Raw genomic sequence first — 23,546 nt, forward strand, 5'->3', positions numbered from 1 at the left:
GATCGAAACCTTCTCTCGGTGCCGAACTTGACCCACAGGGAGAGGTATGACCGGAGCCTTATTGAACTTGTGTTGTTGGGGCAAGGGGGCTTCTGTACTCGCGGTATGCTGACCCGGTGTAACTTGCTCCTCTTATTCTATGCCGGAGTCGGACTCTGACACAGATGTGTTCTTCCTCAGCTCCTTGAGCTTGTGTTTCTTCTCAGTCAGAAAGTTTGCCGAAGATGTCCGGTACGGAGCCGCCATGGCTTGCATCTCGTGACGTCGAGCCAGAATGTCACAGAGTCTTCTTTGATCGAAACAATCAGCATGTGACAGTTTTTCTTGTCGTGTTCTTGGCATAAACAGAGGTTGCACACTTCGTGCAGGTCGGTGCGTAAAAACTTGGCGACATCCGGGACAGCACTTGTATGGAGTCCATTCCATCGACTGCTAGCGAGCCAGGCACTGGTAGGCCCAAAGGCCCTCCACAAGTTTTCCGATCGAAGATCTTAAAGTCGAAACGATACGCGGAGAATGGGAAATGCGATTGAGGAACAATACCGTCAAGGGTAGTGGATTGCGGGACAATGGGAACCCGAGAAACTGTGCCGAACCGGAGCACAGCAATTCACATCCGAACCAGATGATGGAAAAAACAAACAAACAATGGAGCCGATGTCCATGCGCACTATAACCGAAAGGAAGAGTCACCTACCTCGAGACAGGAAAAGACTTCTTCGAACAAAACAATAAAATGCAAAAACCCAGACCCAACACTAGATGGCAGGCTATGCAAAGCTGTGATCTACAGCTCAAATGCCTAAAACAAATTATTTCTTCAGGACATCTTCAAGTGGTACTTCCCCCTCGATCCCTACGATCTAGCACAGCCAAGAAGGTGCAAGTGCGCAGAATTAAAAAGTTTGGGGGGGGAGGGAAGACTTCTCTACACTGCTTACAAATGGTGGAACCTGCTTACTGACCACCTGAGAACCTAGGATCATAATGCATGGTCAGTTATTATAGGATAGCGATCGTCTACCATACTCTGTTCATCTAGGTTTATTTGGTGCGCAAGGATGCTAGCGCCAAGGAGCTTTTTTGGGATTAGCGCGCTTTATAAAACCCTTACGACGTAACAAGGAGTGCAAGTAGCAGTAGAACTCATTAATAAACTTGCAACACAGCTGGCATGGACTAAGGTTCTAATTCATATTAATTGAATAAGAACTGTAGAATAGGAACTGTACACCGTTTTAAAAAGTGGTAATTCAGTCATCTTTTTCCCTCCAACTGATCTCAGCAAAACCTTGTGCACAAACATGCAAATGTGTGTTAAAAGAAAGGTAGGTGAGGTCATATTTCCAGGCAGCGGCACAAAGAAATGCCTCCAATGGGCCAGGGAAGGCGAGGATGTGTGCAGGAGATCTTGAGAGCAGAAATCAAAATTTGAAAAGAAAGATACAAGTAAGTGGGATCGCATCCCTAAACATTTAATTATATTGTTTACTAAACATTTAAGAATGTTACAAATAACATTTTATTTACAATAATTTGTCCATTTACCCTTATTTTGACAGTTTTCTGGAAAATTGGACTACCCCTAGTTATGAACCAGCAAGAAAAAAAAAGTCTAATTTACAAACCAGTGGAAATAAACGTGTAATCTGCTCTACACTAAAATACTTGCAGTGTGCTTTAAGCGGGGAAAGAACACATATGCCCTTAAACTTACTTTAGTGGCAAAGTCTGTTGCATTTTGATTTTTACACTGAGAATGAATTGCAGATGGCTACATTATTTCTAGTTAGGGAATAGTTGCAAAACCAGTTATACATTTTTCATACACCTAAATTAATGAATATGTAAGCGATATTGCGAAACGGATTTTTAAGATACATGTATTAAATATGTTCCAATAATCACAGGGATATTTGGTTTCATGGTAAACTAGATGAATGATAATTACCATGCTCAGGAGATACTACAGCAGTTACAAGGAAACCCTTAAACTGTACATAACAAATGTAAGATATTGTGTTGCACAGTTTAATAACTTGGACAAATGTTAGTTTGACTTTTTTAATGTATACACAACACTATACTAATCTGATATGGAATTGCTGCTTTGAAATACTTGAATTACCTGATCAAACATATCTGATTGACTGAGCTCCGTTTTGAAATCTGCAGATCCAGCCAGGACAAGACCAGCCACGTTCACCTTATCACCAGAAACAAACAGTTGCACTGCTGTCTCAGCAACCTTTCTCACATAGTTGTGCCGTTTTTCCATTCTTAAACGTGCAAAACGCAAGGCAGACTGACCACCTCTTCCTTAAAAAGAATATAAAATCACAGGAATAGAATAGACAATGAATAAACATTTAGTATGCAAGCTCACATCAATGAATTAACATTAAAAGATTTCAACAATAGTAAAAAAAATGCAGTCAACACGGTCTCCTCTTTATATCGGATTCAGCATGACACTACAAACTGTTAAATATTCTCCAAAATTAGGACACTATGGGTCAAGAGGGCTATCACGGAGGGTTAATAAATACAACAGCTACAAACAGCAAGAAAGATAGGTCAGAAATAACAAATGCTATTACTGTACACATTGCCAGTAGCTTCAAGGAATCCTGTCCTTCATTGTAGAGATTGCTTCTGAACTTAAACTGGAAAAGTATCAAGCATGTGATTTGTTGATGTTTAGAGTTGGAATGGTTATATAGAAAACTTAACCTACCTTTCCTAAAAAAAAAAATAAAAAAAAAAAAGGTTATCTTAAAAAATGGTGATCAAGAAATCCCCTTGTAGAAAATCCTAGTTCAATAAGTGTAAGAAAATGCCCTCTTTTTGCATGGTTGCCAATACTTTTTCCTAAACGGCTGATGTGTTTTGACTGAGTGTGCCCTGGGTTCCTGCCAAACAGGTACGCAGTACCTATGTTCTTTCCCGAAACTACATTGAAAACACCCAATTGCCACAGGTCAGTCCCTTGTAATGGTACCACAGGTACCATGGGTACTGTGGTCAGGGAAGGGCTCTAAGGATTGCAGGTTGCGTGCTTTGGTGCAGAACAAAGTAAAGAGTCAACATGGCACATCTGTGCGTCATGCCTTCAACCCACTGTCCTGGCATAGGTCAGCCACCACTCTAGCTGGGTGCACTATGTGAGAAAGTGCCCTTTTTCTGCATGGTTGCCCCCACTTTTTGCTTAATTGCTGATGTACTTTGACGGAATGTGCCCTGGGCTCCTGCTAATCAGGTACCAAGGGTCTATGTTCTTTCTCTAAAACTGCACTGAAGCCTAAAGCCAATTGGCATCTCTGGCCACAGGTCAGCCCCTAGTAAATGGTACCACAGGTACCCAGGACCCTGTGACCAGAGAAGGGCTCTAAGGGCTGCAGTACGTATTGTGCCACCCTTAGAGGTCCTGTACCCTGATACTCACACGCTGCCTTTGCAGGCTGCGTGTCTTGGTGCAGAACAAAGTGAAGAGTCGACATGGTACACATCCCTGTGTGCCATGGCTACAACCCACTGCCCTGGCATAGATCAGTGACTACTCTAGCTGGGTGCACTTTGCGAGCGGTGAGGGTACAGGTGAATGAGCCCTGTACCCCTACAGTGCCCACGTCCATTCCTGGGCACTGTAAGTGCAGTACTGCCATTAAGAATATATGGTGCTGGGAGGTTGTCATTACGAACTCCACAACACCATAATGGCTACACTGAAGACTCGGAAGTTTGGTATCAAACTTCTCAGCACATTAAACGCACACTGATGCCAGTGTGGGATTTAATGAAAAATGCACACAGAGGGCATCGTAGAGATGCCGCCCGAAAACTAACCTACCACTAGTGTCCTGGCTGAGTAGCTGCTTTCAGCTACCACCACCAGACATGTTTCTGAACCCCTGGGTCAAGAGCATGCTGCTCTCTGTGGCCTGAAACAATGCATATCCTGGGACGATGTGCCATGCCTCCTCCCCCAGGATGGGCAGGGTTCACGAAGGGGAAGCTTCAAAGGCTTGCCGCCTTTGTGAGCTTCCCCAGGCCACTTGCTGCTCTCAGCAACTGGTCCCCAATGATTCTGACCCCCACTTTGGGCAGGAGAAACAGTGGGAAAAACAAGTGAGGAAGAGAGGTGGGCCCACCTCTGCCAACTCCACCCCTCAGGTGGGGGAGGCGAGGTGAAGCCATCATGAAGAGGGGGGGGGATTTAGCCAACCAGGTTCAGGCTCATGCCCCCGACATAATAGGGGGTGTACCCACTCTAGGGAAGGGACCCATTGGTACCTGTTCTTTACCCATCTGTAAAGCCTAGTACTTAGGGGCACCCCTGAACCTTGCTTCCTCAGATAAGAACCTACAACAAGGAGGACCGAACAGCCGTGCAGCAGCTAACAAGAGAAAGACTACCCCTGACTTGGCCCCAGCCTCACCGGTCTGTTTCCACCTCGGACCTACTCCTACGATACCCCGGTGTGTCCAGCAGCCAGCCGCCTCGAAATTCCCAGGGGACCTGCCTGACTTAAAGCACAAAGTCTTTGTCTCCGGGAATCACCAGATTTGTTCACCTTCAACCTCAGGCAGGACACCGCAAATCCGCCCCATTCTGCACCCGCTGTCCACGGCCCAAGTACGAGTGGGTTAACACCACGGGGTTGTCACACCGGAGATCCAGCGACCCCTGACCTAGCTCCAGCCGACGCCTGCAGCCGAAATCCAGAAGGGCTATCTAACCGTGACCAGGAGATGGTAAGAAATTCCAACCCCAAAAGCCACCCGTGCACCCGACGCCCAATGGCCTTGTGTGTTCAAACCGATGGTGCCTAACCAACACCATACCTCCCAACTTACCTCTCAAAGTGGTGGTCGCACCAAGAAGACCTTAGTCTCCCTGCCTGCAGTGCTTTTGCAAATTGGAGGCTTTCCATTGAAACCAACAGGGTGCCTCACGTCGAAACAGCACCCTGCACCTGGCCGTTCTAGTGCCGCTGAGTGTGCGCATTTGGTGCTACTTTTTCCCCCCTGAGCCAAAGTCCAGGAGCTTTGGTCCCACAGCAGAGTGGCCTGCTAGCCAGCAGCCACCAACCGGAGGCCCCCTATCCCCCTTGGATAATATTGGGCCTCAGCACTCTGCACCCGATCGCCCTAGTGCCGCCGAGGGTGTAACAAGAGTGCATCCTGAGTCTACCCCAGAACCTCAACTCCCACTACCAAATACTTACCTCAAACCCCACACTATTTTCCTCCATAAGATAACATTGACTGTTTTTCTGTGAAACGTTTTTTTAAGTGTGGAGTTTGAGAAACGAAAGAAATTCTTTAAAATTGCATAATCTAACAAAAATGATTTTACTTACCTGTTTCCAGGAAATGTCCGAGAGTAGTATCTAGGTATACTACTCTGTGTAAGCCTAGTAATCTCAAACGTTACTTACCTGCTATTTTACTAAAAAGCCTATTCAAGTCTATGTACTGCATTTACTAAGTACTGCATTCATACTGTAAATCAAAGTGCATATACAACTATCATTCAACCTGTATTTCAATTGCATTACTACTATAAAGTACTTATTGCTTACCTGTTCCAGGCTTGCTTGGTTCTAGAAAACAAAATAACTAAAAGAAAATTTTTAAACAAACAATTGGTGTAAAGTTCAGTCTTTGAGTGTGTGAATTAATTTGCTGACTGAGTGTGGACAACAAATGCTTAACACTGTCCTCTGATACTGCCTTACTGCTAGACCAAACTACCACTGCAGGGGGAAGCGAGGTGAATCACAACTCAGTCTCCACCATCTTGCAGATGGGGGGACCGAGCCAACCAGAGTGAGGCATAGGCCCCGCTCCCACTGCATAATACGGGGTGTACCCGCCCCAAGGAAGGGACCCATTGGTCCCAACCTTTACCTACCTGTAACGCCCCTAAATCTAGTATTGGAGGGCACCCCTGAACCTTGCCTCTTCAGACAAGAACCGACCAAGAACAAAAGAAGAACAAGCATTGGCATAGCCAAAAGGTCTCTAGTAATCAGTTCGCATAGGTGTTTAGCCATGCAACAGTTTATGTTGCACCAAGGATATTGTGCATGCTAACTAAACACTTATAAGGTTCCAAAGGCAAGACCTATTCGCTATGGAAGGATGTGTTTGGAAGATTGCAACATACAGGGAGCACTTGGGAGAAAGTGGGTTAGTGTGGCTTGCCCCTAGGCCACCAGTGCATCTCTATTCTCTTTTGCAGCTTATGCTGAGGACCTGGGGCAGCGAAGAGAAGGCGCTGACACACAAACTCAAAGAAGGTGCGTGTGTGTGTGTGTGTGTTTAGGTTTGATGCACTGGATGAGGTAATGGAAGGAACGGGCAGGAGATGCTTGTCAATGTTCTAGAAAGCACTTAAGATTATAAATGTAAGGGAGACAAAGGCTTCTCTACAAGATGAGATCAGGATCCGTTTCACATTATTTCATAAACGAAAAGCTTAAAGGCTCAGCAGCAAACCTTTTCATATTTATTACAGACTATTCTTGTCATTCTGCTTCCAGAACCGCCTGTCCGACATGTTAGCGTCTTTTATGGACAAATGAGAGCTTGGCCCAACGAGGACCTGGCGGTTCTACTTTCCAGACAGACTTCGCTTCTCAGCGCGGGCTTGGAGCAAAAATAGCCACTCATTGGGAAGACGAAAATAGCCCCTCTCCAACTGCAAATGAAGCCTTCACTGCTGGGGAGGGGGAAGGCAGAGAGGAGATTGCTTTCTCGGCACAGTAGCCCACTGTGGGAGAAACAGGACGAGGGCTTTGTGCTGCTTCAGGTGTGATGTTTCCCTACGGAAGACACACAAAACTAAATACATTTTTAAATGCAATAAAAAGCTATCTATCCAAAAGATGCAGCGGATACTCACAGTTGAGTGACTGTTCAGCTGTTCAGTGAAAATACTCCACCCGGAGGAAAACAAAAGGGTATCTGCGTGTTGTATTCTTTTCTTTTTATGAAAAGGATTCTCTTGGGCTCCCCTGGGCATCTGTTGTGTCGGTGAGAAATGCATCAGCTGTTTGCGAGTGCTACCATCAGCTTCACTGTATGAGGAGGAGACGGATTGTGGGTGCGTGTCTGTGGCAATGATACTCCAGCAGGTTCTCTGTGTACATGTCTGAGAATGATTCACTTGGGTCTCAGAATCAAACGATACACTCTCCGGCACCTTTTATACATCTAACATGATTATGAGAGCGAGGCTTTAATCTCGCGTTCGTCTACCCGCGGTGTATCACGATGCGAATGAGACGCTCGGGTGTCCTGCGCGTCTTTAGTTTTAAAGAACGAGTTCACAGAGTCCTCTGTATGCGTCTGGTCTGCGGGAGCCCAAGCTCGATCAAGCGTTTGTCTTACCAGAGCGGAGTGAACAAGACTGCCCAGCTTTGAGAGAACGAGACTCTTGCCCCTGAGCGAGTTTGCTCTGTAGAAATTCCTGTGTGCACTCCAGCTGCGGTGAGTAACCGACAATCGGGCTCCGTGCGCAAGCCCGCCTTGTCTATTAAACCAAGATCTCCAACTCCCCTGTTACTCAGTCTCTTCCCGACAAAGCGACACTGGTTCTCTGCTCTAAGAGAATAACGTGCTTGGTCTGTCCCTGGTCGTACATGTGGGCCTCAAGATCCCCATTCAAGTGGTTGCCCATGTATTTGTTCTTTCGGAATGAGGGACCGCTACCCTGCATACACATCCGTGTTGAGAATGACAAGCTGGGTTCTCTTCAGGTACGCCCCAAAATGAGGCACTAATCCAGTTTCTCTTTTAACCAGCCTAGTCTCTGCTGCATGTATATGACCCGCGGGAATGAGGCGGCTAGTGTTTCTGGTAATTTTATTTCCTGCTCTCACAATCATGCGACCAGAAAGACGCTGGCACTCGCAAATACAATAAGCACGGCCCGTGAGGTTAAAGATTGGATGCGAGGGACTCAAAGGGGTTTCAATGGCGTGTTTCCCTTGTAGGAGTGAGCAAAGGCACCATTTTTTTTTTACCAACAGATGTTTCAAAGCTCGCTCCAGCAAGGGAGTCGCCAAAAGTTCACGCGTTGCCATTCAAAGCAATGCAATGCGTGCACGTTTTTGCCTGAAAAACTGAATAGATTTCTAAATCTCCCATCCTATTCAACTCCTGTGCGCTGCGTAGGCGAGACCTAAAAAGGACTAATGAAGCTGCGCTAAAGCTAAGAGGAGGACGCCCACTGACTTGGCCCCAGCCTCACCGACCTGTCCCCACCTTGAACCTGGTGGGTCCTGCAGCCAGCCACCTAAAGAAACCAGAGGAACTGCCCTGCCTTCCACAGAAAAGACTGTCTCCCGTGAGCACTAGATTTTCTCACCCTCAGACTGTCTCCAACCAAATCTGTGAGTCTGCGGCACTGACCTGACCTGAGAGCTGGTCATTTCGGACCTGCCACAAATCTCCAAGCGAAGCCTGCAGCCCCTTTATAGAGGATCCCCCCCGACCGGGACCGGAGTTAGTAAGGAAAACCAGATGCCTGAAGACACCCCTGCACCCGAAGTTCTACACCCTTGGGTGGCCCATCCGACGGTGTACCAGCATCCCCAGGGATCCCAACTTATCTCTCCAACGGGTCGTCACCTCTAGAAAATCTTCGTCCCCAAGCCTGCAGTTTTCTATGCAACCAGAGAATCCCCAATGAAATCAACAAGGCACCAGACGCAAAAACAGCACCTTGCCCCCAGCCGCCACAGGTGTACTTTGGGTGCTAACTCAGTTCCCACTTTTCCCTGAGCCCAACAAAAACCCTGGGGCCTGCTCGTGAGCAGCCACCAACCATAGGCCTACTATCTCCCACTGAAAAACATTGGGCCTAAGCACTCTGCACCCGGCCACCCTAGTGCCACTTAGGGTGTTTTAAGGGTGCATCCTTGATCCTGGGGGAACCCTGGTCCTTACCCCAGAAGTACCAACTCCCACAGACTTGTACTTTCCTGTAAACCGATAACTCAATTTCCTTCCATAGGATTGCATGGACTGCTTTTCTTAAAAATTGTTGTACGTGTAAAGTTGGTTTGTATAGAACATTGAGAAAACTGCAAATGTACTAAAAGTGATTTACTTACCGTTTGTCTAGGAAATGTCTCAGTGTGATATTTAGGCATATCACACTGATTAGCAAAAGTAATCTGAAAAATAATTCCCAGGCGTCAGACAGGATCCGGAAAGTTTTTGCTTAGCAGTACCCCTGCGCGTCGGTAGGTGGCGTCATGCGGGTCCGCGTCCGTCACTGGTGTCGTGATCGCCGAGATGACGTCACGGAGGGTACTTAGGCGCCACCCCATGCGCGCCGACGTCAGTTCTGTACACGACTTTCCGTGCCGAAACACAGAGCAACGCAAGATACTGACCGATGGTGCATAAAACTAAGGCCCTAGAAGGGGATGACTGTCTCTAATAATCAGTTCGCAGAACTGGGAGGATGGGTGGGTGGTGAGGAATCTATTACTAAGTAATGTCTCTTACAGATATATTGTTACACAAGTAGTAACTTGTGCATCTGAAAGAAACACGTTAGTGATAGATTCCTTACCTTAGAATAGATACCCCAGCAATACCAACCCCGGTGGTGGGTCTGCAAACAAGATTACACCAAAAAGTCACAGACCACAGAACAGCCAAAGAAGCAGTCTCTCTGGACCGGACTGTCAAGGCAGTAGTGTTTGGTAAACGTGTGCAGCGAGGCTCACGTAGCTGCCTGACAAATGTCCTGCAAGGGAACGTCGTGTCCCAAGGCAGTAGTGGTTGCAGTCGCCCTGGTCGAATGGGCGCGCAACCCCACAGGAAGCTCCTTTTTGGCCAAGGAGTAACATGCTTTGCTGCACAGAACGACCCACCGGGAGATGGTCAGTTTGTGCACAGCCCTACCTTTTTTGGCACCCACGTAACCAACAAAAAGCTGATCATCCACCCAGAACTGCTGTGTACGCAGCAGATCGAATGCAAGCGCACGTTTTGGGTCCAGACGGTGGAGCCTCTCCTCTTCCCTTGAAGGATGCGGAGGCAGAAAGAAGGTGGACAAAGTGATGGTCTGCCCAATGTGGAAGGGCGTGACAACCTTTGGCAGAAAAAAAAAGACGGGTCCTTAAAACAACCTTGTCCAGATGAACAGAAAGGAAAGGGGGTTTGGAAGAAAGGGCCTGGAGCTCACTCACTCTTCTGGCAGAGGTGATAGCAACCAGGAAAGCCTTCTTTAGAGTGAGAAGACGTAAGGCAAAGTTATGAAGGGGCTCAAAGGGAGCACACATCAGAAAAGACAAGATTTAAGTCCCACTGAGGCATTATGAAGGCTACAGATGGAAAGGTGTGCATAATCCCCTTAAGAAAATGGTTAACCGCCTGGGACTTAAAAAGAGAAGGCTGAAAGGTGGAGATGGACGAATGATAACCTTTGACAGTGCCCAGAGCAGAGCCCTGCTGGGCCAAAGAGAGAAGGAACAGAAGAACCTCAGAAAGAGGGGCAGAAAGGGGATCCACAGCCTTTGCTGCGCACCATGCCACAAATCTGTTCCACCTACAGGCGTATACCGTTTTGGTGGCAGGACGTCTGTCTGCCAGAATTACATCACAGACTTTGGAAGGAAGATCGAAGGCTGTCAATTGTCGCCGCTCAATTTCCACTCATGGAGGTAGAGGCTGGACAGGTTCGGGTGGAGGACCGTCCCCTGCTGCTGCGACAGAAGGTCCTCCCGAAGAGGCAGACGGATCGGGGGGTCGACAGTCATACTGAGTAGCTCGGGATACCATACTCTTCGAGCCCAGTCCAGAGCCACCAGAATGACTTGGGCCTGTTCGCGCCTGATCTTCTTCAGCACTTTGGGCGGAAGTGGTATAGGCAGAAAGGCGTACAATAGAACGCAGCTCCACTCGCGACGAAAAGTGTCTCAGAGCGAGCGCCGCCTTGGAAATTCCAATGCACAAAACTGATGATATTGCGCATTCTCTTCGGTGGCGAATAGATCTAACCAAGGCTCTCCCCACTGTAGAAAGAGACCTTGCGCCACGTCCGAGTTCGGACGCCATTCGTGATCCACCATGCACCAGTGGCTGAGTTAGTCCGCTCTAGCGTTCAGAGAACTCGCCAGGTGTTGAACCACCAAGGTAATGCCTTGATGTTCCAGTCATGTCCAGCGGCGCAGAGGCTCCTGACATAGGGTCCCCAACCCCACCCGCCCTGTTTGTTGCAATACCACATGGCGGTGGTGTTGCCCGTGAGGACCAGCACTACACTTCCCCGGATAGAGGGAAGGAGTGCCTTCAGTGCAAGTCGGATGGCCCGCAGCTCCAGAAGGTGGATATGGAGCCGGGACTCCGCCGGAGACGACAGCCCTCTGATCTCCGCCTCTCCCATGCGACATCCCCATCCCAGGAGGGACGCATCGGTCACCACTGTGTGCTCCGGTTGGGGAAGGGAGAGGGATCTGCCACTGACCCAATCGCGACTCGTGAGCCACCACTGCAACTGTCGTGCAGCGCCCTCCAAGATCTGGACATGATCGGACAGGTTGCCCTGATGCTGTGCCCACTGGAACTTCATGTCCCACTGCAAAGCCTGCATATGCCATCTAGCATGTGTCACCAACAGGATGCAGGAGGCCATCAGGCCCAGACGCCGGAGGGTCATCCTGACAAACTCGGGATAGAGGCTTAAAGAGCGGAATCATAGCCTGAATATCCCCGGCTTGCTGCTCGGGAGGATAAACCCGAAACTGCGTTGAATCCAGAACTGCTCTGATGAAAGGGAGCTTCTGAGAGGGACTCAGGTGCGACTTTGGCACATTGATGGAGAACCCCAGCAAATGCAGGAGGTCGGCCGTAGTCTTGAGGTGGGTGACAACTCGCTGGGTCAAGCCTGCCGTCAATAGCCAGTAGTCGTGGTAGGGGTAGACTGATACCCCTAACCTGCGCAGATGAGCTGCAACCACCGCCATCAACTTTGTGAACACCAGAGGGGCACTGGTAAGGCCTAAGGAGAGCACGGCAAACTGAAAATGCTCCCGGCCCACCATGAACCGCAAGTAGCGCCGATGGGCCGGCAGGACGGGAATGTGAAAATAAGCATCCTGCAAGTCCAACGATACCATCCAGTCTCCAGGGTAGCCAGGACCTGAGCCAGAGTTAGCATCTTGAACTTCTCCTTCCGAAGGAAGCGCTTTTCGTCCCAGAGGTCCAAGATGGGGCGCAGGACCCCTTGTCCTTCTTGGGGACCAGAAAGTACTGGAAATAACAACCACTCCCGACTTCCAGACCGGGAACGCACTCGATGGCCCCAGACAGTCGGTGGTACCGAGGTGGCATGACTGGAGGGCCTGCAGAATCCAAGTCCGCGCTGAGGCTGGTTCTGCAAAGGTTTTGTGGAGGAGCGTGCTCTGGTGCCCTTGTCCTGGCCATGAAAGGAACGAAACCCAGGCAAGGCAGGGTTCTTTGTAGAAAGACCCAAAGACTTGGCCAAGGCCCGTGAGTCTTTAAAGCGCTCCAGGGCATTGTCGGCCTTCTCGCCAAAGAGGCGGGAGCCATTAAAGGGCATGTCCAAGAGCAAGCCCTGGACATCGAGCGAGAACCTGGTAGACCGGAACCAGGCATGGCGCCGCAACGCCACAGTCGTGGAAATGGCCCTGCCCAACGAAGCAGCGGTGTCCAGGCCACACCGGATGGCAAACATCGCCACATCCTTGCCCTCAGCAATTGCTTGGGAAAGGACAGCCTGGACATCCTCAGAACACTGAGGCAAGACCTCGGCTACCGAATCCCACACCACGTGGGAGGAACGGCCCAATAAGCAGGAGGTGTTAACCGACCGCAACCCCAAGCTGGCTGAGGGGGAACAACCTCTTGCCAAATTGGTCCAGCCGCTTAGAGCTCTTATCCGGCAGAGTCATGGGAAAGGCACTATGCGACATCGAGGCCTGAATGACCAGGCTCTCAGGCGTGGGGTGAGTGGTCAAGTAGGCAGGATCACCGTGCGCCGGCCGATAACGCCTAGCGATGTTTTTATCCACCAGCGCCCAAGAGGCCGGCCACAACCAAGTGCCCAAGAGATCTTCGGTAAGGGACTCATTGAAAGGGAGCTGCAGCTGACTATGTAGACGCCGTCTGGGCCACCGTAGGGAGGTCGAGATGGACAGCCTCCGTAGCCAGACGCAGCACCATAGTGTAAGAAGTGCCCTGCTCCATAATAGGTGGAGGTGAGGCAAACCCCGGGTCTGAAGACACATCAAGTTCGCCAGCATCTTGAAGGTAGTCTACCCAATCCTGCTCGGAGTCACACTGCCGTGCACAAGTGTCCTCGGAGCCATCCCAGTCCTCGTCTGACTCCAAAGTAGAGGGAGCCGCCAGCGGCGGCAGGGCCGGAGCAGGGGCAAGCATCATCGGGATCGGTGCCGAAAACGGAGCCGGCACAGCTGGAGACATATACCAATGCAGATCCCAGGTCGGAACGCAATGGTCCGAGAACCAGGGCTGAGGGGGGATAAACGGCACCCAGTGCGACGCCTGTGGCGGAGCCAGGGGCTGGACCCGGAGTCAAAGGCGGCACCGGGGCCGGAGCCAGCGGAGCAGACGGCGATGGATCCAGTGGCCCCGGGGCTGGTGCGGTTGGCACCGGGGCCACTGGATCTGGGCACGGGACCGCCAGTGGAAGCCCGAGGCCTAAAAAGGGGGTCCATGGCCGCAAGAAACTCTTGCATCTGTTTGGGAGTCGCAGACGGACCCGGGTATGGCGGGTAGGCCGCAGGAATCCCAGGCTCCGGAGGAGCTGCAGGGGCTGAGCCCCTGTCCCCCCTCGTCCGCGCCCGAGGAGTGACGGGGGATGTCGGAGAGCGAACACGCTTCAATTTTTATGGCGTCGCTTACCGGAATCTGAAGGCGAAGACTTGGAGCCTGAGGAGCGACTGTTCCGGTCCTGCGAATGGCCCCTAGACCTGGATCGGCAGTGAGGAGTGCCGGACCTCCAGCAACTTCCAGCGCCGCTCCCGCAAGACCTTCGGGGCCATGGCTCAACAGTCTCGACAGGAGTGGGAGTCATGGTCGGTCTCCAGGCAGTAGAGGCACACATCGTGGGGGTCAGCCACCGACATGTTACGGCGGCACGACCCACTAGACTTAAAGCCGGGCATCCCTACGTACACCAAGAGACAAGAGAAGGAGACAAGAGTCTCAAAACTTAGTCAAAAAATGATTTAGGTATGAGCTCAATCTGGATCTGTGCTTTCGGCATGGAAAAAGAAAGAACAGACGTAAGAGAGCATGGGTGGCGCCTAACTACCCTCCGTGACATCTCGCCGATCACGTCGCCAGTGATTGACGTGGAGCCGCATGACACCACCTCGATGCGCAGTGGTACTGCTAAGCAAAAACTTTCCGGATCCTGTCTGACGCCTGGGGATTATTCGAAGGTAAGGAATCTATCACTAACGTGTCTCTTTCAGATTCTAATATTTAGGGACACCCCTGAACCGTGCTCCTCAAATTCGACAAGCTGAAGGACCGAAGAGCCATGCTGCAGAGAGAAGGACAACAACTGTCTTGGCCCCAGTCCTACCGGCCTGTCTCCTGCTTCAGAACCCCTGCAAACTGAAACTGGTTTGTCCTGCAACCAGCATCCTCTAAGAACCTCAGGGACCTGTCCTGCTTTCAAGGAAAGACTGATTTCCTACGGACACTGGATTTGTCCAACAACCAACTCCTTCTCAGACACCGGATCCAGGCGGAACCGTATGTCTGCACCACTCTGCACCCGATGCCCACAGCCCGAGTCAGAGTGGGCCATCATCACAGCAAGTTCTACCCCCAGCTATCCGGACCTGGGATCCAGCATTGGACGACCTTCTCCACCCTCCACTGCGACACCTGAAGCCTCATCTTGAAGGGTCCTCGCAACCAGATCTAAAGAGAAAAACCAACACCAGAGGACACCACTGCACCCGCAGCCCCCTGGCCATGGGGTGCCCAATTGACAGTCTGCCCGTGCCCAGCAACACTCAAACTTAGCCTTCCAGTCTCTGGATCTCTTCTCCAAGCCTCCTGTGCTGAGCCCGCAGCCCTCCATTAGTTTGCACTGAGAGCCCATTGCCTACTTTTAGCACCCTGCTGCCCAAGGGCCACTGAAGGTGTGCTCTTGGTGCCTACTTGTGGGACCCTTTGTGCCTACCTTCGATCCCTGGGCCAGACCCAGAATCTGCAGATACCTACCTGTGGCCGGTGATCTTCAGAGTACCACCTGTCTCCACAGCAATACATTGGTCCCTGACCTCTCCTTTGACCCCTTCACCCGGCGGCCCCGGTGCCGCTGAGGGTGCACTCTTTACCTACCTGACCCCGAACAGGTGTAAGTTCAACAAGCTCAAGACAACCTTAAAACTGAGCACTTATCTAAGTCACTAACCTTGTTTTCCTCCATCGGAATACAATGAACTGTATCATAACATTGCGTTGTATAATCTATCACTGTAAAGTCTAAAACTGTATTTGACTGACATCTACAGAAAGCCTTCTTAAAACTGTAAAGCATTTACTGCATTCACATTCACAAAACCAAACTGCATTCTTGAAAAGTATTGCCAGTTTTACAAACTATATAACTTAGCTGTGATTCTTGGTTCTAGTAATAAAGTAAAAACATTTTATATAACCAATTGGCCTGAATCAGTCGGATTGTGTGGCATCATTTATTGCCAGAGTATGTACAACAAATGCTTAACACTACCCTCTGAGAAGTTTAACTGCTCAGCTTCCGCTACCACTAACTTGAGAGTAAGGTATTATTCACTTTAACCTCTTAACCTGCCTTTGGGGACTCACTGGACTGTGCACACTATACCCCTTTTTGGTATAGCAGTGCCAGCTTCCTACACTGGTGGATTTTTAACATAAGAAATTCATCCGATGGATTGCTGATCATTAATAATCCTTTTACAATTGGTCATGGTGCCTCGAAAGTAGAATAATTAGTTATCCATGTCGCTGAGTACACCAAGAATAATTATTATAAGCAGCTCAATGTAGCGTCCTTAGAAGCTGTGGTGGTTTTAAAGACTTGCATGTCAAAAAGTAATAAGCTTCAGCGAAAAAAGTTAATTTATTTAAATTGTAGGTATTTCACATATATTACCATGCTTCTTTGGGAGATCCACAGTAAACTTATGCAGGACTTCTCTTGTGTTTCCTTGTAGAGTGCCGAACAGTGCACCACTTCCATCTATCACAATAAAGCCAAACTTGCTATCATCAGACAGGAGTGCTGTGAGAGCCTGGAATAAACATTTAAAAATTCAATTTTGAGGAATATCCATAGTTTTATATCAGATACTGGTTACTGTTATGGGTAACACTCTAAATATGATATTGAACCAGAGATTAGTCTATTGGTACCTCTACATCAGTAAAATAATTTATCAAATTGGTAAATGGTCTTTAAAATGAGTGGAGGTGATACTATGTAAACAAATTCCTATATGAAAGGCTCTGAAACAGTGAGATAGATAACACATTCACCACCTATCAATTATTTGCGATCCAGCCCCTCCAAGCTCTCCAAAATGAAAACAAGACAAACATGCAACCACTTGCTATTGGCTAAATAATGTAGGCTAGATCATAACTACTACGTTACATCATATTCTCTACAAATTCTGAACCTCGTATCCTTACCCAAATTTGCTAAATTTGTATCAATAATGATTGCAAATACATCTGCCTAATTATACCTCTGGGTAGTTAAACTTCTGTTGCAGCCTGAGGATCCCAAACAGGTCTCAAGCATACATGTTCTGCCTCAAACAGAGCAATTATTCCTTCTCCGTAAAGCAGTCTGCCCAATACGGTATTTCAGCACTAGGTTAAAGACAGTGGCACTAAAAAGGTACAAATATTACAGTTTAAGCAAATGTTTAATGTACAGGTTAACTTGGCCATTCCTTCGCCGAGAAACATTAAAGTAAAATCTAAATTAACGGCTCTAGGATAATTATTATTGTGGAAAAGGAGAATAGTCATAAGATGGTTGTCTACAAGAGGACCAACGAGCAAGCTTGCTTCAAAGACGTGGAGTGGACCATGGCAGAGGAGAGGCGCATTTGAGAAGACAGAACTGATGAAAAAGAAGGCAAAATCTCGAGCTTGTGGGCTCAGATGTGGTGAGAAAGTGCAATCTTTTTTGCATGGTATGCCCCCACTCTTTGCTGAATTGCTGACGTGCTTTGACTAAGTGTGCCCTGGGCTCTTGCCAATCAGGTGCCCTTGGGCCTGTGTTCCTTCCCTAAACTGTATTGAAACCTAAACCTAATTGGCACCTCTGGCCACATGACAGCCCCTGGTAAATGGCACCCTAGGTACCCAGGGCACTGTGACCAGAGAAGGCCCCCAAGGGCTGCAGCACATATTGTGCCACCCTTTGGGGCTCTGTACCCTGACACACACACACACTGCCTTGGCAGGCTGAGTGTCTGGGTGCAGATTAAAACAAAGAGTTGACATGGCACACATACCTGTGTGCCATGCCCACAACACACTGCCCTGGCATACCTCAGTCACACCTCTAGCTGGGTCCCCTATGACAGTCGTGTGGATACAGGTGCATGAGCCCTGTACCCCTACAGTACCCAGGTCCATTCCTGGACACTAAGTGCAGTGCTGCTATTAAGAGTATATGGTGGGGGGGGGGGGGGGGGGGGGGGGGATGCGTGGCTGGCGAGCCATGATGGCGGTCGGAGTCTGCTAGAGCTCCGCTGCCGCCGGGGGAAAAACCTCCTGCAAGTCGTGACTCGGGGGTGATGGATGCCACCACTGACTGATCACTGATTCTCCAGAGCCCCTACAAGACTCGACGTTGCCCCGGAGATCCCACGAGCCCTGAACACCGAGCGAACAACGAGGTGCTGATTGGGGCCTACCTCCGGGCCGCGAGCCAGGCTCTTGCGTGGTGGAGCGAGCCGCAGTGCCTGAGGTGCTGGGTGCCGGCGGGCGCGGAAGACTGTACCTGATCGTTGTGACCCGTAGCGCTGCCGGAGACTGTGGCGGACGCTTGGGTGCCTGCCTGCTTGCCTGCGGAGACTCCCGGCCACCCCTGCGGGACGAGGACCAGGGAGTGAACCTGATCCGTTGCGGTAGGCCCGGCCCGGGAGGGGCTTGACGGTCACGCCGACTCCGAGGCCCGCCTGGTGAACTGGGGAGCTGCTGAGAGGTGGGGGTCGGACGAAGGCACCGGAGCAGTCAAACCCGGCTCCCTTTCTGCCTCTCTTCCCCCCCTCCCTTCCCCTGCAGCGACGGAGAAGACATCCTGCTGTGGCCAGCGGGGGGTGGAGGGTGCGAGCCCGCGAGGGCGAGATACCGCTGGATACGCCCTGTGCCCCCGGGAGACGCCGTCAACACCTCCGCGCCGGGGGTGGGGGGGCGAAGACCGACGCCACGGCCTGCAGCCTGTCCTCTGGCCTCATCCGGGGAAATAGACGCTGGATACTGCCGGCGTGGCACCACGAGGGATCAGACTGGGACCTACCCTCAGATACACCTGGCCGCAGAGCATACGAGGGGGCCAGGAATTATATCAGAGGACCGCGCGGGGACGACAGGAGGCTACAATAACAACACCCTTCTCTGCTCACAGCCCCGAACATTGAGTGGGCCTGCGGACGGCCATAATGGTACGGAAAGGAGCAAAAACAACGGATGGCAGAGATGGGACGCCGCCGGGAACTCTCCCGGACGCCGGCCTGGGCGGCTCTGCACCGACCCCTGCCCTCACTGAAGACCAACAAATGGACAAACTGGACCTCATCCTTAAAGAAATTAGAGACTCCAGGACCGCGATGGAAACGCAGATGGGCGCCCTCGCTACTAAACTCTCATTGTTAAAGGCCGACCACGACAAGCTAGTTGACAAAGTTAAAGACCAGGGTGTGGTTCTGACGGACCTCGCCCCGACTGTTGCGGACCACACGGACTCCATCCAGCAAATCCAGCACCAGTCCTTTATGGAGCGGGTGGAGGATGCCGAAGGCCGCAATCGGCGAAATAACATCCGTGTCATTGGACTTCCGGAACGGAGCGAGGGGGCCCATGCAACGGAATTCATGGAACAGTGTTTCCACGACAACGTGGCGACGGAAGGTCTATCGCTGTTCTTCTGCGTGGAGAGAGCCCACCGAATTCCCACTGGACAACCGAGACTGCCCCCACGACCATTGATTGTTAAAATTCTCAACTACCGGGATCGAGATGTGCTACTCCAGAAAGCCCGAAGTCCCTCGTCGAATATGAAAATAAACGCATTTCGTTGTACCCAGACTACACTAATATGGTGCAGAAACAAAGGTCCTCCTATTACACGGTCAAACAGAGGCTTCAGAAGGCTAAACTCTGCTATGCCCTATTGTTTCCGGCTCGCCTTAAAGTGATCCATGATAACAAAACTCACTTTTTTGAAAGTCCCACGGATGTGGAGGAATGGCTGGAGGTGATGGACATTGAGGAAGACCCGTGCCCAACCCAAAGGTCATCGGCCAGTGGCTCCAAGGACAACTTAACCCAGACGGGTGATACATCTGATGCACAGTTCATGAATCCGAAACGGCGCAGACCCACAACTGTCCAACAAAAAGAAGGACAAAAAGACGCTGTTGCGGCGGTAGGCTCCTTCGGAGAGGAGCGAGAGACAATACATACGGACACTGAAGACAGCACCTTGCAATCCGACTCGGAACATAGTATGGTATTGTTCCCGACGGTTACGCCTAGAGCAGCGGATGAACTCTTGGACAACGCTCAAGAATAACTGTTGATACAACCGCCTCCTGAGACTGAGATCTATTAATATCCTTTACTGTATACTCATTGCAATGTTGAGCTTCCAAAGGGGGAAGCATTTCTGTAGCACGGGAAACTGAGGCTGTTATATGGTCATGTAAGGAAGTCTGGTTATCTTGGGGTATGTTTATCACGTGATAGATATGATTTGCGGACCACATGATTAACGTCCCTGCAGAGTAAGGGATGGGACACTCCGTTGATGTGGGCGGACTCCTCCCCCTGAGGCTGTCACTGATTGTTGTCTACATAATGACTCCCCCGGCGGCGACGTTGAGCCGGCGGCGCGGACAGGTATGGAGCTCTGGACATGGCACACGCTAAGCCGACCCCCCCAACAGCGTATGCACTGTCAATTGTTTGTTGATGTTTTGCATTTTTTGGTTTGGCACAGCAGGGTTCTTATGCTGCGCCCCTATTGTTCGGGTTTGGGGAAGGGAGGGCGCCGTCTCCTGGCTCATACTGACATCACACCATTCACAACACGACATGCTACCTATTGTACTGCTTACACTTGAACATGGCTGACACGGAAGGAAAGTATAAAATGGCTACCTGGAATGTGCGGGGACTAGGCGCGATACAAAAACGACATCGAATACACGCCTTTTGACTTCGCCAACAGGTGCAGATTGTATTCTTGCAGGAGTCCCACCTAACATTGTCTGAGGCACACACGTTACGTAAAAAATGGAGAGGAACTGTGTTCACCACAACGTACTCTGCATTCTCCAGGGGGGGCACTATATGGATACGCCATGGCACCCCGTTTGTGGAACTAGAAAGAAGGGTGGACGATCAGGGCCGTTACATTTTAGTGAAAGGCACACTAGATGGCACAATGATAGTCCTGGGAAGTATATACGCCCCGAATATTGATCAGGACAAGTTTCTGGCAACTGTGGGGAGAGCCTTGACTGACTGGGTAGATATTCCCTGGGTACTGGGGGGAGACTGGAATATGGTTCTGGATGTTGACATGGATAGATCACACCCCCCCCCCTCCAGGCGACAGGAGTGCGCAGGATGGCCGATTCCTTTGGGACGTGGCTACAAGGGTGGGGACTGACGGACGCGTGGCATACCTTGCATCCAACACACAAGGAGTATTCATACTACTTGGATAGATTCTTATGCACTAACTCCCTTATAACCAATTGTACGTCCTCTGAATACCTCGCAAAAACGTTTTCGGACCACAGACCACTAACATTTGAACTACACTGGGGGAGGGTGCCTTCACCAATACCCACCTGGAGACTCAACCCCTTACTACTAGACGCCCCGTTCCGCACACACCTCTCTGATACCCTCACTAACTATTTCAGGGAGAACTGGGACTCCACGTCCTCGAATCTGGTGGTATGGGACGCTATGAAGGCTGTAATACGGGGTGCCGCGATTGGCCAACTGGTGGGAGCCCGGCAAGAAATTCACAGGAAGCTTTGTGAAACAGAGGCCCGCCTGAAAGATCTAGAAACGGCAGCGGGTATAAACCCGGAGCCAAAGAGGGATTTTCAGACATGTAACATTGAACACGCAGAACTCCTCGAAACATTGAGGGTTATAGATCACAGGGACTATTTGCGACGCCAACATGCGGAGGCGGATAGGTCCGGGGCTCTGCTAGCTCGCTCGGGACACTCCTGAAGTCCCTGTGATTACGCGACTCAGGACCGAAACGGGCGGTGAAGTGATCACACAATCTGACATTAATGCTACCTTTAGGGCCCACTTGGAAAGACTATATCCCCCCCCCCCACCACCCGAGGACAACGGTGGCGATATGATGGGATTCCTACGGCAACTACCGTTCCCGACTTTGCCCCAAGACGCGCAGACTGAATTGGACGGACCCATAACGAGACAGGAAATTAAAATAGCTATCCACTCCCTTAACCGAGGTAAAACCCCCGGTATGGACGGGTTACCTGTGGAATTTTATCAGACCTTCTCTGACACATTAGTACCGGTCTTGGAGAAAATTTATAGGACCGCTTACGAGGTCGGTCACCTACCTACCGCGACTATGCAGGCTTCACCTACCTACCACGACTATGCAGGCTTCGATGATATCCATCCCAAAGCCTGGCAGAGACACCCTGGACGTAAATAACTACAGCCCGCTCTCAATGCTCCCTACGGAGTATAAAATACTTTGCAAAATTATTGCCATGCGCATACAGACCCATCTCCCCGCTTTAATTCACCCGGACCAATGCGGCTTCCTCCCGGGGAGAAGCACTTCCCAAAACACGAGACAGCTTCATGCCCTCATGTCGGCTACGCCGCCGGATCTGCCTCAGGCCGGTTGCATTGCCCTGGACCTCCGACAGGCGTTCGACTTATTGACGTGGGACTTTATGTTTGAGGTCATCAAGTGCTTTGGTTTCCCTGATGCCCTGATAAAATGGATACGATTATTATATACCCTCCCGATGGCTAGGGCACGCACGGGTCGGTACACCTCGGATAGCTATAACATCTACAGAGGTACCAGACAAGGCTGCCCATTATCACCCTTGTTGTTCGTGTTAACTCTTGAACCTTTGGCAATCGCGCTCCGGACCCGGGCGGCTGAGATAGGTATATCGATTGGGGGTGTTCACATCCTGATTTCCATTTATGCCAATGATATTTTGATATATCTCCGAGGTTTGGACGGGGTCCACTCCCACCTGGCGACCATCTTTGATCGCTTTGCGACCATATCTGGCCTAGTCATAAACCCGTTAAAGTCCCTGGGATTCTACTTCCGGGACGGACAACGACCATCCCATATACAATTTGGTAATTGCTGGATCCAAATAGCATCGACCACATTTAAATACCTGGGCATTAACGTATATAGGATTCAGGAGGACCAAATTGAGGGCAATGTACGAAGGGCAATTAATGGTCTCCGGGGCAGTGTGAACTTTTGGATATCCCTACCCCTCTCGGTCATCGACCACATTTAAATACCTGGGCATTAACGTATATAGGATTCAGGAGGACCAAATTGAGGGCAATGTACGAAGGGCAATTAATGGTCTCCGGGGCAGTGTGAACTTTTGGATATCCCTACCCCTCTCGGTCATGAGCAGAGTGGCTATCTCGAAGATGGTCCTACTTCCCCGGATACTGTACTATTCCGTAAATCTACCAGTCCTCCTTCCCTACCAAATATTTGCCACACTGAATACCTTGCTGATCACACGAATATGGGGTGCGGGGAGACGCCGAATAAGCCTTAAAAAAACTACAGCTGAGCACCAGGCGGGGTGGCCTGGGAGTACCGGACCTGCGGGGTTATTACTACGCAAGCCAGCTACAGTGGCTGGCAAGATGGGCGGCGGGTAGGAACCTACATGAAATCGCGTTTACACAAGATCGACTGGCGCGCGGGGAACTACACTCCCTTTTGCTACCTGCAGCCAAGATTCCCCGAGACTGCCACCCCCTGCTGCGCACTGCGTTGCGATGTTGGCGAGGGGCACTGACGTACACGGCCGGGGCCGCCCCCTATGCGGATAACATCCCCTTGTTGGGACTCCCTACACCGCAAGGAAACTTGACGCAGCGTAGGTTACGGCCCTGGATGGAGGCGGGAGTGGATAGAGTGGGTGACCTATTTGGGGACGACACGCTGATGGATCATGCCTCTTTTGCACAGGCCACAGGCGCCCCAATACGTTTGTACCTGC

At 50.4% G+C, this 23,546-nt stretch overlaps 1 protein-coding gene across 1 annotated transcript in view; it reads right to left on the reverse strand.

The window, feature by feature from the left end:
• The window catches only part of ETF1 (eukaryotic translation termination factor 1), a 340,588-nt gene that overhangs the window by 221,620 nt on the left and 95,422 nt on the right, over positions 1-23,546 (reverse strand). The window contains exons 5-6 of the mRNA XM_078653353.1: positions 16,169-16,307; positions 2,129-2,319 (exon numbers count right to left, since the gene is read on the reverse strand). Of these exons, the coding sequence (XP_078509479.1) occupies positions 2,129-2,319; positions 16,169-16,307 (330 nt within the window). The remainder of the gene's footprint in view (positions 1-2,128; positions 2,320-16,168; positions 16,308-23,546) is intronic.

Source organism: Lissotriton helveticus, chromosome 7, assembly GCF_964261635.1.
Source record: "Lissotriton helveticus chromosome 7, aLisHel1.1, whole genome shotgun sequence".
Lineage (NCBI taxonomy): Eukaryota > Metazoa > Chordata > Amphibia > Caudata > Salamandridae > Lissotriton > Lissotriton helveticus.